Source organism: Herpailurus yagouaroundi, unplaced genomic scaffold (assembly GCF_014898765.1).
Source record: "Herpailurus yagouaroundi ecotype Mexico unplaced genomic scaffold, PumYag 190, whole genome shotgun sequence".
Classification (NCBI taxonomy): domain Eukaryota; kingdom Metazoa; phylum Chordata; class Mammalia; order Carnivora; family Felidae; genus Herpailurus; species Herpailurus yagouaroundi.
Window position 1 is genome coordinate 3,751,237 of NW_024412421.1, and position 15,929 is coordinate 3,767,165.

Genomic DNA, 15,929 nt, shown 5'->3' on the forward strand with positions numbered 1-15,929 from the left:
GAGAGTGAGACCCACCCCCCCACCATCCCCCCTCCGCCGTGGGTCACTGGTGAGACCCTTCCGCGGATGAGACCCCCCCCACCCTCCGGGGGTGACGTGCCCTTCGTGGGTGAGACCCCGCCACGGGTAAGACCGCCCAACGCTCCACGGGGGAGACACTTCCCCTCCTCGGGGGAGACCCCTGCGCAGATGCCCTTCAAAGTGCCATTCACAACAGCCCCAAGCCAGGAACGATGGAACATCCGGCAGTGGAAGGACACACAGCAAAGTGGACGGTGGCCATGCAGGAGCATACAACTCGGTGATAAAAAGTAACAAACCACTAGTCCATAGAGGAGATGTACCTCGTGAACATTAACACTGAGCTAGAGAAGCCAGACACAAAGGCGACAGACTGGAACATTTCGTTATTCGACACTCAGAAGCAGGGCAGACTAATCTGGCGGTAGAGGTCAGAGCGTGGCTGCCCTTTGCGGGGTGCTGGCTGGAAGGGAGCATGAGGCAGCTGCAGGGGGCAGGGAAATGGGCTGTTTGTGGATGCTGGTGCTTGTTAGGTGGGTACACATGCATGAAAGTGCCGATCACATACATACGTACTTACACAGACATACTTCTGCGCCCTTATGGAATCCAAGTTCAGCCTCAGTCTACTGGGGGCAAGGCGGACCGATCATCCCCAGTTGTGGAGGCAGCAAAGACCCCTCACCTGGGGCAGCTCTTGCCCTGCCCCTGTGTCATGCAAGTCCCCTCCATGGGAACATGCTGAGTTCATGAAACCCTACAAGAAGACACCCAAAAGCCAACCCAGCAGAACCCACAGCCCCTAAACCAACCTCAGGCTTCTAAAATCTGGGTCAGATGGAGGAAATTCTGGGCAACAACTTAGCCCCAGTTCTCCCGATGGGATGGCGGGGAAGTGGTGAGAAGCCCCAGGGCAGTGGAGACAAGGCCAGGCTGGTCAGAGGCCCAGCAGGCAGTCACGAGCCGCCGCCCCCCCCCCCCCCCCTCATGGGGAGCAGGAAGGGAGCCGGCCGACGTTTATTACCCGCCAGCAGTGAGATTGACTGCAGGCCTCCTTTGCCCACACTTAGCCATTAGCTCGTAATGGCCCCGAAGGCTCCCTCGGCCACAGACCCAGGCCCGAGCGCTCGGGCTCCGACACCAAAGATACTAATGACTACCACATTGCCGAAATAAATCATCATCGCTCAGAAGGGGCTCCGGCCGGCCGGCGGCTTCCAAACTTCATTTCACGAATTTCCCCCTTAATACTCAGCTGCCTTGGCGAGGGGGTTCTTGGGTGGACACGTCACCAGTCAATTTCTCTGCTATGGTGTTTATAAAGAAAAGAAGAAAGAAGAAAATGGGGGGATATTAATCTATGCAATGCAAAAGGATCTTACATTGGTGGGAATCTGGAGATTGGAGTAAAATCCCGTTTGAGACTCCCTCAAGAGTTTAATGGTCCAGACCTGGCAGCCAAAAACACCCATGAAAGTCAGGTGGAAAGTGTGTTCCAGGGAACACTGCACCCTCTGGAGAGATGCTTCATGAATACGGGGGCTCCATGACCACGTGGGGGCAAGTTGGTGTGGAGGTTGAGTGCATGGGGCCCAGAGCCAGACTGCGCAGGCTCTACCCCTGGCTCTGACTCCTGCTGGCTATGTGACTTTGGGCAGACTGCTCTGCCTCTGTGTTCCTCAATTTCCGCATCCATAAAATGGGAGAATAGGGGAGTTGGTGTGAGAATTAAGTAGGACAGTCAATGCGAAGTGCTTGGACCAAGGCCTGGCACGCAGGTAAGTACCCTGTGATCCCCACAGGAATCGTCAACGGGTCCAATCTCGGTAAAGACGTATAGGAGGAAACCTGGTTAACATGGTGATACGCCCACTTGCTCCCATCCAGCCATGTTATAGTTGGAGTGAGTGCTGGAAGGTGAAATGATTTGCTCAAGGTCGACAAGCACATGGGGAAGGACAGGCTGGAATCCAGGCTTTCTGTTTCCCAGGCTGCATCCTTTCCCCATAAAGACCCTAACCCACAGCCTCAAAAGGCAACACTATCTACAAACATCAGCAATACAGGAGCCTGTCCAGGGCAGCTGTGAGCGGGCTTCTGAGTCCCTAGCTAGGAATGCTCCAGGCTTGCGTCTGGACCTGCTGCCCTGTGGGTCCACCCTCAGGCTTTGGACCTAAAGATGGCCAGGATCACAGAAGCAGCTGGAGAACATCCTCCCAGCCTGTCTGCCTTCTTGGAGGAGGCAGGAGCCAGAGTGTTGCTCCTTGAGGCTCCTGGGAGCTCCTCTAGGCCCTAGCCTGCTCTCCTCTCCCTCCTTGGCATCCCCTCCGCTGACACTCAACCTACCTCTCTGGCTAATCTAAAGTTCTCATTCCACAAACTTCAGCTCTGGCCATGAAGTCTTGTGCTCGCTCTCAAACAGCTCTGTTCCTGGTAGTGGGTCTTACACACAGTTGGTGTTTAATTATTGTTTGGGTGGGATGAAATTTCCAGCCATAATTTTATCTCTGCCTAGGTTTTCCCAGCTTTCTGTCCTGGAATAGAGGTGCTCTGTTTTCAATCTGACTCCCTAGAGGCTCCAAAAATAACAGAGGGAAGGGCTAGAGTCCAGTTCATCACTGCCTCTGCCAGGAAGCCCTCCCTGACTTCTCCAGAATGCCTGTTTCAGTACCCCTCGATCACTGTTCCCTCTGACCACCAATCCCGCTGCCTGCACATCAGCCAACCACCCTCACCCCCAGTCCCACTGGGAGGGTCTGATGAGGACCTGCTCATCTTTTTCCCTCCCCTCCGGCATGGGGTACGGAGCTGCGCACTGGGCTAGTCACAAGGCTAGATGCCCAGGAGCGCAGCAGCCCAGGGTTGGATGGGAGATGGAGGTCAGGAGCACTTGTGCAGGACCAGCCAGGTCAGCTGGCAGGCCAGGACCCAGGTCCCCAGACCGTGGCAAACCCAGCAAGGCTCAGGTGGGTGCCAGTTTCAGCTGGACCTTCCCTTTCACCTAACATGGAAGCAGAGGCAAAACCCAGCAGCCCCACCCAAGTGCCACCTGCGCAGGAAAACCAGGCCCCAAGCAGAAGGCTCCTCAGGCTGGGTTTGGACCAAATTCCTTCTCAGCGGCCGTACATTTCCAGCATACAGGAATTGCTCCTGCCGATTCAAAACCAGGTCAGAGAAAACCGTCTCTCGTTTCCGGCAGGGGTGAGCGTTCCTCCCGGGGAAGGGCTCCGCAAAAGTCTCCAAACCGAGCACGAGAGACAAGTGGGAACCAAGCCTCATTCCCTCGGTGGCCCCGCGGCTGCCAAAATTACTGACAAACTGACCTACAAAGAGAGTTTCTATTTTATGAGCAAACCCCAAAGGTTAACAGCGGAGCCGCCGGCAGGCGATGAGCACCGAGGAGCGGAAGCTTCCCCAGCAGCGCCCGCACGGAGCCCGGGCACCTCAGCTTCGCAGAGAAACGTGTCCCTGAAATGCCAAGGAGAAAGGGAGGATGGAAGGTTCCAGAACCCTGTCCAGAGGGAGGAATGGGGACATGAGGACACTGCCCATTGCCAAGTGGCCTCTCTGTCTCAAAGTTCTGGATGACTGCCACTGCCAGGGGCTGGCTGTAGTGACCTCTCTGGCAAGGCTGCCCTGTAGACCACAATGTGCATGGTGTCCCCTACAATTGTGCAGTCTACAACCTGCACAGCCATACCCTGTAAGCCTAAGTCCTATGGGGTTCCTGCCACATAAAGCATCTTGCCCCTCCAGTGCTGGTTTCATGAGCATATGACCAGTGTGGTAGCACAAGGGCCTGAATTTAGAAGGACCCACGCTTGGTTTGTATCTTGCTATTGCTGTCTTGAAATTCTTTTTTTTTTTTTTTTTTAATGTTTATTTCTATTTTTGAGAGAGAGAGCATGAGCAGGGAGGAGCAGAGAGAGAGCGAGACAGAGAAATCCAAGCAGGCTCCCAGCTATCAGCACAGAGCCTGATGCAGGGCTTGAACTCATGAACCATGAGATCATGACCGGAGCTGAAATCAAGAGTCAGACGCTCAACCGACTGAGCCACCCAGGTGCCCCACCATCTTGAAATTCTTAATTTTCTAACAAGGGGCCCTGCATTTTCGTTTTGCACAAATTACGTAGCTGGTCTTCCCTCCCTATTTGAGAGCACCAGGCCAGTGTGGACATAGAAAGAAAGGATGAACAATTATCCAGAGGAATCATCACTGAATAATTTATACAAAAAAGTAAGAAAATTTCCAGCCTCCATCCTTCCTCATCTTCCAAGTCATCCCAATGTGGACCTACTTCTAAGGCCTTCCAGGAACAGGGGGAGGGCTAGAGGGGCCCCAGTGATGGGCAAGGGCATGGGGGTGCCAGAAATCTCCAAGGCTTGCACCCTAATGCAGGAAGCAGCTTTTGGTAGCAAGAAACCCACTTGAGACTAAAGGCCCTTGGGTTTTCTCATACTGATGTCGGAGCTGCAAGAAAATCTCCTGAATTTTGGCAGAGGGTAAGTAACAAAAAGCAGGTCAGAGAATACACACAGGCAGGCAGGAAACAGGGCCGCCGTTGGCAACCCAATGACTGAGTCCTCAGGCCCTTCACCACTGACCCTTAACCCAGACCCGAAACACTGATCCGTCGCCAGTGACACCTCATCAGATCTGCCAGCGACCTGGGACAGAGCATCCGCTCCATCTAGAAGATGAGCCCAAGATTCACAGAGGTCTAGAGACTGCCCAGAACCTCCCACCAGGCCAGGCCTGACCTACAGTTCTAACCCTAACAACAGGGCAAAGCGTGAGGACAGAGGGGACCGGGGCGGCGTCTTCTGCCTTTCCCGGTGAAGTCTCATACAAACACCAACTTACACAGCAGAACACAACAGGGCTGTTCTCAGTCCCCATGTCCCACCTTCTGGGCCTCCCCCCACCATCCAGGTAGCCTAGGGGAACCTGCATGGGATGCCAGGATGCTCAGATTGCACTCAGAACCAGTGATCTACTGGCCTCTTTTCTAGCTTCCATCAATAGTGAATGCCCGTGACACCTCAGGAGGGCTCCCAAGGCTCACTCCATCTCTGCATCCATGCAAGGAGCATCCTGCATTTCTGCAGGGGTTCAGCTGCTTTGAAGGACACATGCTCTTAGTCAGCAGCCCTCTGACCCTGCAATTTGACTTTATCCCGCCATCCTCAAGCCTCAGAACACCGTGTAGCCACTCCCCTATGTCTGACCACCACCACCGGTGAACACAGGGCATCCACCCGATTCCTAGGTGCCCATGACCACTGCACTAAGTGGTCCGAGTAAAGCAGGAGCTTCTCCCCACCACTATCCACCAGCTTCCCTGCTTGTCCTTGTCACCAGTTCCTGGGACGATAAAATCAGAGTAGGAAAGAACAATGACAGGTAAAGCAAAACAAAACCACACGAATGAAAGCAGGGAGAAAGTATTATTAAATGTTTCTGAAAAATTATTATGTTTACCCTGGATGTTGCCTGGCTTGATTTATGCCCGCCCCCCTCCAGTCCCTCAACAGCCCCCTTTTCTCCCTGTGCCAGCAGACTGGAAGGTTCCAGACACAGCCCTGGCCCCAGGGCCACAGGCCACAGAGGCCCAGCTCCAAGGTTCCTGCCAGGCTCCTGGACCCACCACCAGTAGAGGCAGTATAGACCAGAATTCCTCCAACTTCTCTGGCAATACAAATCCTAGGGGATGCTCTTCATCGGCTACAGACTTCCAGGTCCCTCCCTTGGAAAGTCTCACTCCAGGGGCCAGCTGGGGGGGCTTCATGTGTTAAATGAGTGAGAAGAGTAATGAGGGGAGATGGAACTTGAATGGACACCAGTCTGGTTTGCATTCACCCCAGCTCTTGGCCACCTGTGTGATGTTGGGCAAGTAGACGTCTGCCCCTCTCTGAGCCTCAGCTTCCTGATGAGCTAAATGCCTCAGGTGGTCCAGAAGCTTCCAGCTCTGACCCCTTCTCAGCTTCTGCAGAGTAACAGCAAGATCCCCCTAGACACCATTCCTAACAAAGAGGGAATTCCGTTCGCCCTCCTAAAACAGAACTGAGCCTGCCCCCACTCGTTCCTGGTCCCAGAGCAGACCCTCACGGACCAGGAAAGAACAGACCCACTGGCTCACCTCAGGAAGGTGGTGGAACCACCAAAGGGAAGGGACCACAGACCCTCCCTCGGGACAAGGATGAGACTTTTAAATAAATGAAGCCCTCTGCTCAGCACCAAGCCTGGAAGCCAGGAGCTGGGGCCAAGTGCCTTCCTGCAGACACACACTCGTTAATAAATTGCCATATATCATATCCTGCAAAATAGGGTTCCTGTAGGGCCAGGGTGGCCTCTGGCGGGAGGGGCCGCTGATAGGCTGCAGAAACCAAACTCAGAATTGACCGACAAGTGTCAGTTTTTAGCTCGCTGCTTCACACAAGCCCACCTGGCTGTGAAGCAAGGCAGAGATGCGCTAATAACAAAACCTCCAAAACTGCCTCACGCCAAAACCACGAGGAGCGGATTCTCCCGAAAGGTGTTTCCTCAGCCTCCACCCGGTGATGGAATAGATCAGAGAAAACACCAGCAGAATGTGGAGCTGGTGTCATTACCGACAGTGAGGAACATGAGCAGGGGCCGAATGGGGTCTGAGTGGGGGAGGGGAGGGCTGCCGTCACAGCCAGGGGTTGGGTGCCAGGGCACTGGCATGATTGTCACAGCAGCTATGAAAATGGTGGGGGAAACCAAGCAGCTTTTACCCAAGTTGTAAACAGAATGAAAATTACAAACAGTTAAATGTGAGTAAAACTTCCTAGAGAAAGTCCCTTCATTTGGGGGGCAGAATAGAGCAACAGAAGGCCCTCTTTGAGAGCATGGGTAACACTCAACACCACCACGTCAAGGGGGGTCATGGTGGGGGGACAGGCACAGAAGGAGCCTGGGTCCATGGGGTAATCAGGAAGAAATGAGACTGGACCGAGAGAAGCTGGCTGAGGGGGAAGGGGTGGCATCACGTCAAGCACATGGCTAGAATCCCGTAACTGCTTGCTGCGGGGCGGAGGGAAAGAGAAAGGGTAAAATATATAGTCGCAAGCAGAGCCGATGTGCAAAATGTATTGACAGCTGGTGCACAGGGGCCCCACCAAACTGCGTCATTCCTGGCGTCACCTGGTGGCCCCTGATGGACCAGGAGTTATCTTCTTGTGCACTGGATCCAGAGGAGGGGTCCAGACACAGGGAGAGGATCTGTGGGCAGGGGATTCATGGCAGAAACTCTTGCCAGATGGTTAGGAACATTTCAGTATTTTAACAAACCGCCTGGTACTATCGGCACATGGCCGCTAAATATCGACTTGCTACCGAGGGCCCTGACACAGGTTGATTTATAGGCCCCCCCGGTGCCCTCAACAGCCCCCTCTTCTCTCCCCGTGCCAGCAGACTGCAGGGTTTCAGACAGAGCCCTGGCCCTGGGGCCACAGGCCACAGGCTCCCAAAGGCCCAGCTCCAAGATTCCTGCCAGGCTCCTGGGCCCACCACCAGCAGAGGCAGTGTAGACCAGAACTCCCCAGACTTCTCTGAGGATACAAATCCCCGGGGGGGTTGGAGAGATGCTCCTTGTGGACTACAGACTTCCAGGCCCCTCCCCTAGAAATTCTCACTCATGTGTTGAGTGAGTGGAGTAATGAGGGGAGATGGAACTTGAGTGTGCACCGGTCTGGTTTGCATTCACCCCAGCTTTCGGCCATCTGTGTGACATTGGGCAAGTGTCTGCCCCTCTCTGAGCCTCGGCTTCCTGATGAGTTAAATGTGCCGGGTGGTCCAGAGGCTTCCAGGTGAGAAAAGGGTGAGGAATATGCTCTAACTACCTTTTTATTCATCTGTTCATCTATTTGGAGGAGCAATGTTCCCGCCATCCCAGGGTCAAGATTCCCCAAGCCCCTAAGCAGACAAGCAGAGATTGCACAAATTCTGCTAGCACCGTTCGAACCCGAGCAGGGCCCAGGCAGTGGGGGCCTGCAGTGGGTGCAGGCTGCCAACAGGTGACCGGGAGACAGAGCTGAACTGCCCCAGGAGCAGGAGACAGAGGCAGGTATCTGAAACTGGATGTGGATCCTGATTCTGCAGATAAAAGTCCCAAAATGTTTTACACTGAGATGCTAATTTTTTTTTTTTTTTTTTTTTTTTTTTTTTTTTGTAAAACAAATCTTCAAGGCACATGCTGAGATAGTTGAAGCTCTTCGTGTAGGCTACAGCTGAGGGGGGTGTGTGTGAATATCTGTGTGTGGATTTTTAAGGAGGATACCCCTTATTAGAAATCTTTCATGAAAAGCTCACCGGGTGAAGTGCTTCTGCGGCTCGCATACATGTGAAAGGTGCCTTTCGTGGCTCACTGCAGCCCTATGTGTAGTGAACAGGCCACAGAACTCCGAGTCTGTGGACATAGCAAGATAAACTGGGCCTGGCGTGGACCTTGACCTCAACCTCAGAATCACTGACAGATGTTACCAATGAAAACATTTTTCCCCCTAAAACTACAGGTCTTTTACAGTATGTGTTAGCATTTGGTAGGAATCCAACCCTAACCGAGACTGTGGGTACAGATTATCAAAACCGAAGTGGCTGCAGGGAAACCAGGTTTGTACTATGGTTTCTTGCATTTCCACCAGCCCCTAAAACTTTAAAAGAGCAGCCCATGAAATCTGCTTCCCAGAGAGGAAGGCTTGGGCAGCAGGGCTATTTCAGTCACTGAAAGAAAGAATAATTCTGCATCCTAAGAGGTCCGTAATTAATTCACACATTTAGCTGTTAGGTCCAGAAACATGTTTGTGTTGACAATTTGCATTTGATGCTTTGAAAACAATCTGTCATGTTTTTATTTACCTCCTCATCCCAGAGACACCACCACTTTCCAATATCCATCCAAGTGTTACGATTCCACTACAGTTTCCTGAGACCCTACCCGTGGCAATGAGGGAGGGGACCCAGAATTCCCACGTGGGAAAAGTGGGGTTTGTGCAAGAGCTGTCCTCCTCTGAAGGAATGAGACAACCTGATGGCCAGTCAGATCTTGGTCTGCCCCCTCCCAATTCCCATGCCAGCTTCTGGCCTTCAGTACACTGATTTGACATCATTCTTCCAGCCGACCTCTCCAGCACCAGACCACTGTGTCCCTCCTTCACACTGAAGAGTCAATACTACTCACAGTACTCCTAGCTGATATGTCAGGTAGGGCCCCACCCTGGCTTGTTGACATCATCAGCTCCTATGAGGATAAATCCAGAGTGAGAAGGATCACTGGAGGGGAGAAAACAAAAAGCAAGGCTAGAAGCAGGGACAAGGCATCGTTAGTATCAACTTTTACATTGCCAGGCTTGGTTGATGTCACCAAAGGGTGAGTCAGGGTCTCACAGAGCCACTGTTCTCTCCCCTTGCAAAGAAGAGGAGGAGAGGGAAGGAGGAGGGTCCTCAGAATGGTCCTGACCCAGGTCTGGACTACAAGTCTAAGCTCCAACTTCCCCACAAGCCCTTGGACCCAAATAGTATAGAAGTTGCTGGGGAATAAAGCAACTCCAAGTCCCTGAGACCCCTTAGACACCCATTCAGCTTACAGATTTCTCCCCTGGGCATAATTTTCCCTATTCCTCTAGCTAAGTACAACTAAAAACCATGGACATTATAGATGAAAGAAACATAAGAAGATTCTGAAAAGTGGAGAGAAAATGGCGGAATGGCCAGGGACCTTGGGACTCAAGAAATGACATGGCAGTACAAACCCTGGGTTTTCCTTTTGCCTCATACAGCTCAGATTGGAGCTGAAGATGCTGGAAACCAGGAAAGGCCAACAGGTGAGATTTTAAAAGCCCCAAGGAAAGCCTGCTCTCTTCAGCCAAAGGACAAGAAAAGGGACAGCCTGACAAGACAGAAGACTTTGAGACAATAGCAGCTTTGTTCAAGCCAAACCCCAGAGAAAATGCCGTGCCCCCTCGTTCCAGCAGAGGCTGAATGGGGCACCCAGACTTCCATGTTCCCAAGGCTATAACAAGGCACCCAATACCCGCTCCCCACTCCATGTGGAAAGGGTGTCAGAGAAAGCCCAGTAGGGAGTGAGGACCTTCAACTTACTGGGCAATAACATAGCTCTCCCCAAGGTGTCAGGAGAGACCATCTGGGGAGGTGGCCTCCCACCCACACCCAGCAGTAGCAAGGCGTCCCTACTCATCCGCCCAGTGTCAGTGGAGGCCATGTGGGGAACAGGAACAAGACACTCCTCTTACCAGTCAGAGAGATATCAGTGGCGACGTGGTAGGAAGACAAAACTAGAACTCTTTCCACTTCAATCAAAAATCATCCATCCCACCAAGAACCAGAAAGATCTCAAATTTAATGCAAAAAGACAATCCATTCATGCCAAGCCCAAGATGACAGAGATATCAGAATTATCTGTCAAGGACTCTAAAGGAGCCATCATAAAATACTTCAACCGTTATGGGCACATGTGAAACAAATGGAAAAAGAGAAAACCTCAGCAAAGAAATAAAAGATATAAAAAACCTCTAAATGGAACTTCTAGAAATAAAAGAGTAAACAAAATTTTAAAACTAAGCAATGATGGGCTCAACAGCAGAAAGGAAAAGATGGTGGAAAGAATCAGTGCACTGGAAGATAGAACAATAAAAATGACTTAATCTGAACAAAAGAGAAAAAACAGGTTAAGAAGAACAGTGCCTCCGGGGTTGGTGAGACAGGAGAAAAAGGACAGGCTAGAAAAGTCCTAAAAAATAAAAGGCAAGAGAAAAATTTTGAGAGCAGTGGGAGAAAAATGGCACCTTACCATAGTGAAAAACTAATTCAAATGGCAGTGGATTTCCCCTCAGAAACCAAGGAGACCAGAAGAAAGTGGCACAAGAAGTATGAAAGAAAAGAAATGGCAACCTAGAACCTATATCCAGTGAAAATATACCTCAGGAATGAAGGGGAAATCAACATCCTTGGATGAAAAAGACAAAGAGAATTTGTCACCAGAAGACCTACCCTAAAAGAATGATCAAAGGAACGTCTCTAAACAGAAAGAAAATGATAAAAGAAGGAATCTTAGGAGATTAAGAAGAAAAAAAAGAAAATACGGTAAATACAATAGTTTTTCTACCCCTCTGCGTTTTCTAAATTATGTTTGATGGTTGATACAAAAATTTAACACTGATATGGTTCTAAATATGTATAAAAGTTGGGGCACCTAAGGTGGCTCACTTAGTTAAGCTACTGACTCTTGATTTCAGCTCGGGTCATGATCTCACAGTTGTGGATTCAGGCCCACACTGGGCTCCATGCTAACTGTAGAGCCTGCATGGAATTCCCTCTCTCCCTCTCCCTCTCTCTCTCTCTCTCTCTCTCTTTGTCCCTTCCACAATTGTCCATTCTCCCTCCCTTCCTCCCCCCCAAAATAAATAAACTTTATATATATATATATATATATATATATATATATATATATACACACACACACACACACACATATATATATATGACATATTTAAAACAATTAGATTGTAAATGAGGGAGAATAAAGGAAGGTAAGGTTTCTACACTTCACTCAAACTAGTAAAATGATGACACCAGAAGATTTTGAAATGTTTATTTAATGTAATATCTAAATAACACTTTAAAAGCTGTACAAAGAGAAACAATACAGATAAACCAAAATGAAATTCTTAGAAATGTTCGAGTAACCCACAGAAAGTTAGGGAAAAGAAAACAGAAATTAAAAAAAAAAAAACAGAACCAACAGAAAACAAAATACAGAATGGCAGACTTAAGCCCTAACATATCATTAGTTACATTCAATATAAATGGTCTAAATACAAATTAAAAGACAGAGATTGGCAGAATGGAGTGGTGAAGGCAAGGAAGAATGATCCAGCTATATTCTCTCTATAAGAAATTCACTTAAAATGTAACCACATTGGCATATTAAAAGTAAAAGTATAAAATGATATATCTTGCAAACATTAATCAAAAGAAAGCAGAAGGTGTAATATTAGATAAAGCAGGCTTTAGAGAAAAAAATTATGAAATAGACAAGGAAGAAGTTGATCAACCAAGAAGACATAGCAATCTTAAATGTGTAGGCACCAAACAATAGAGCTGCGAAATATATGAAGCAAAAGCTAATAGAACTGAAAGAAGAAACAGACACATCCACAATTATAGTAGAACATTTTAACACCTTTCTCTCAATGATTGATAAATCAATTAGAGAGAAAATCAGCAGGGACATAGAAGAATTCAACAACACCATCAACCAGCAAAGTCTACTTGACGTTGATTGAACATATCACCCCAAAAGAGCAGAATATACATTCTTTTCAAATGCCTGGAGAACATATACCAATATGGGCCATATCATGTGTCATAAAACAAATCTCAGCAAATTTAAAAGAATTGACATTTGAAGTCATACACGGTGCTTCTTCCAATCACAATGGAATCAAACTAGTTATTAACAAAAAAGAAAAGAGAAAAACCTCCAAACACTTGAAAACTAAACAAAGCACTTCTAAACAATGAGTCAAAGATGAAGCACAAAGGAAATATTTTAAAAAATATAATGAACTAAATGAAAATAAAACTACAGCATATCAAAACTTGTGGAACACAGCTAAATCAATGCTAAGAGGAAAATTTATAACACTAACTATATACATTAGAAAAAAGTTTCAAGGAGCGCCTGGGCAGCTCAGTCGGTTAAGCATCCAACTTCGACTCAGGTCACGATCTCAATTTGTGAGTTCAAACCCCGCATCGGGCTCTGTGCTGACAGCTCAGAGCCTGGAACCTGTTTCAGATTCTGTGTCTCCCTCTCTCTCTGCCCCTCCCCCACTCACGCTTGCTCTCTCTCTCTCTCTCTCTCTCTCTCTCTCAAAGATAAACATTATAAAAATTTTTTTAAAAAAAAGAAAAAAGTTTCAAATCAGTCATTAAGCTTCCACCTCAAAGACTTAGAAAAACAACAGCAAGATAAACCCAAAGCAAGCAGAGAGGAGGAAAAAAATAAAGAAAAGAGCAGATCATTACATTGAAAACAGAAAACCAATACTGAAAATCCATTTTTAAAAGTTGGTTCTTTGAGGGGTGCTTGGGTGGTTCATTAAGTTAAGCATTCAACTCTTGATTTCGGCTCAGGTCATGATCTTGCAATCATGGGATCGAGCCCTGCATCAGGCTCTGTGCTGAGTGTGGAGACTGTTTGATCTCTCTCTCTCTCTCTCTCTCTCTCTCTGCCCCTTCCCCTCTTACTGTCTCTCCATAAATAAACAAACAAACAAACAAACAAATAAATAAATAAACATAACAAAAAATTTTTAAGTTGGTTCTTTGAAGAGATCAATAAAATGGACAAATCTCTAATAAGACTGACAGAGAAAAAAAGTGGGAAGGCATAAGTTCCCAATATCAGAAACGAACCTGAGGATATCAGTATAGACCCTACAGACATCAAAAGAATAAAAAGAGACTATTGCTGTGAAAACTATACACACATAAATTTGACAAATTACATGAAACAAACCAATTCCTTGCAAAACACAGCCTCTTACAACTCAACCAACATGAAATACACAATTTGAACAGTCCTAAAACTATCAAGGAAATCAAATTCATAATTAAAAACTCCCTAAAAGGAATTCTCCAAACCCAGGTTATTTTACTGGAGTATTCTAACAAATGTTTCAATAAGAATAAACACCAATTATACATAATTTCTTTCAAACTATAGAAGAACCACTTCTCAAACGTATTTTATCAAGTTAATATTGCCCAATATGAAAATCAGTCAGATAGGTCAAAACAAAACTGCAGGCCAATGACCCTTACAAATACAGGCAAAAATATATACATTTAATGAAATATTAGCAAAGAGAATTGAGCAATATTTAAAAAGAATTGTACACTATGGCCAATTGGGGTATATATCAAGGATGCAAGACTATCTCAATATTCAAAAATCAACATAATCCACTATATTAACAGAAGAAGAAAAATCACATCATCATATAAATAGATTCAGTTTTTTAAAAAAACATGGATTTATTTGATAAAATCCAACACCCATCCATGATAAAACCTCTTAAAAAAAAAAAAAAGAAAAGAAAGAAACGGAGGGGTAGTTCCTCAACTTGACAGAGTTATCTACTAAAAACCTGCATCTACTATTACACCTAATGATAAAAGACTGAATGTTTTCTCCCTAAATCCAGAAACAAGACAAGGATATCCACTGTCACCACTCTTATTCTGCACAATTCTGGAAGTTCTAACCAGAGCAAAGACAAGAAAAGGAAATAAAAGGAACATAGACAGAAATAAAACTGCCTTTATTTGCAGATGACTGGATTGTCTATATAGCAAATTCCATGGAATCTACAAAAATAAAAATAAAAACTTCTACAACTGAGTTGAGCAAAGTCAAACAGTACAAAAATCAACATTCAAAAGCCAACTACATTTCTATATACTAGGACACCAATATTAAAAATGAAATCCCTTTTATAATCACTAAAAAAAAGAAATATTTAGATGTAAATCTATCAAAATATGGACAGGACTAGCATGTTATAAGCTACAAAAGAGCAATAAAAGAAACTAAAGAAGATCTAAGTACATTGAGAGATATACCATGTTCATGGATTGAAGCCCTCAACATAGTAGATGTCAATTCTCCCCAAATCAATATGCAGGTTTACACAATTCTTTTTAAAATTATAGCAAGAGTTTTTGCATGTGTAGATAAGATTATTCTAAAATTTATATGGAAAGACAAAGGACCTAGGATACCTAAACAATTTTGAAAAAGGATGATAAAATAGAAGGACTCAGTCTATCTCAGTTTAAAACTTATATAGCTACAGTAATCAAGACTATGTCATATGACAGAGGGATAGACACATAGATCAATGGAACCCAGAAATAGATCCCACACAATATGCCTTTTCAACAAATGATGCAAGAGCAGTTGGACATTTGGAGGGTGGGGGGTAGGAAGAGGAGGAGGAGGAGGAGGAGGAGAAGAAGCTCAACCCAAGACTCACAGCTTATGTAAACACGAACTCAAAACGGATCTTAGCCTTAAATGTGAAATGTAAAATTATAAAAGTTTTTTGGAAAAAAATAGGCAAAATATCTTTGGGATCTAGGGTTAGGCAAAGAGTTCTTAAACTGGGCACCAAAGGCATGAGCCATATAAGGAAAAAATGATAAAGTAGACTTTACCAAATTTTAACCTTTTACCCTGCAAAATACTCTGTTAAGAAGTCTGTCAAGAAGATGAAAAGACAAGCCTCAGACTGAGAGGAAGTATTTGCAAACCATGTAACCAACAAAGGACTAGTATCTAGAATATATAACGTACTATCAAAACTTAACAGTAAAAAAGCAAACAGTCCAATTAGAAAATAGGCAAAATATATGAAGAAGCATTTCATCAAAAAGGATAAACAAATGGCAAATAAGCCCATGAAAAGATGTTCAACATCATTAGCCATTAGGGAGATGTAAATTAAAACCACAATAAGATACCACTACAAATCTATCAGATTGGCTAAAATATAAAGTAATGCTGAACCAAATGCTGGCAAGGATGAAGAGAAACTGGATGTCTTGTAGGTTGCTGATAGGAATGTAAAATAGCACAGCCACCCTAGGTAACAGTTTGGCAGTTTCTTTAAAAGTCAAACATGCAGGGCATCTGGGTGGCTCAGTCAGTTGAGCATCTGACTCTTGATTTCAGCTCAAGTCATGATCTCAGGGCCATGAGATCAAGCCCTGCATTGGGTTCTGTGCTGAGCATGGAGCCTGCTTAAGGTTCTCTCTCTCTCTCCCTCCCTCCCTCCCTCCCTCCCTCCCTCTCTCT

General features: G+C 46.5%; 1 protein-coding gene across 3 annotated transcripts in view; it reads right to left on the reverse strand.

Moving 5' to 3' along the window:
* The window catches only part of ZNF423 (zinc finger protein 423), a 337,746-nt gene that overhangs the window by 106,953 nt on the left and 214,864 nt on the right, over positions 1-15,929 (reverse strand). Inside the window, exon 6 of one of the 3 annotated variants that reach the window (XM_040497967.1) lies at positions 1,149-1,328. The exons of the other annotated variants lie outside the window; for them this stretch is intronic. Within the exon in view, the coding sequence (XP_040353901.1) occupies positions 1,273-1,328 (56 nt within the window). The 3' untranslated portion in view covers positions 1,149-1,272. Of the gene's footprint in view, positions 1-1,148; positions 1,329-15,929 lie in introns of those variants that run through there. 3 annotated transcript variants of the gene reach the window in all.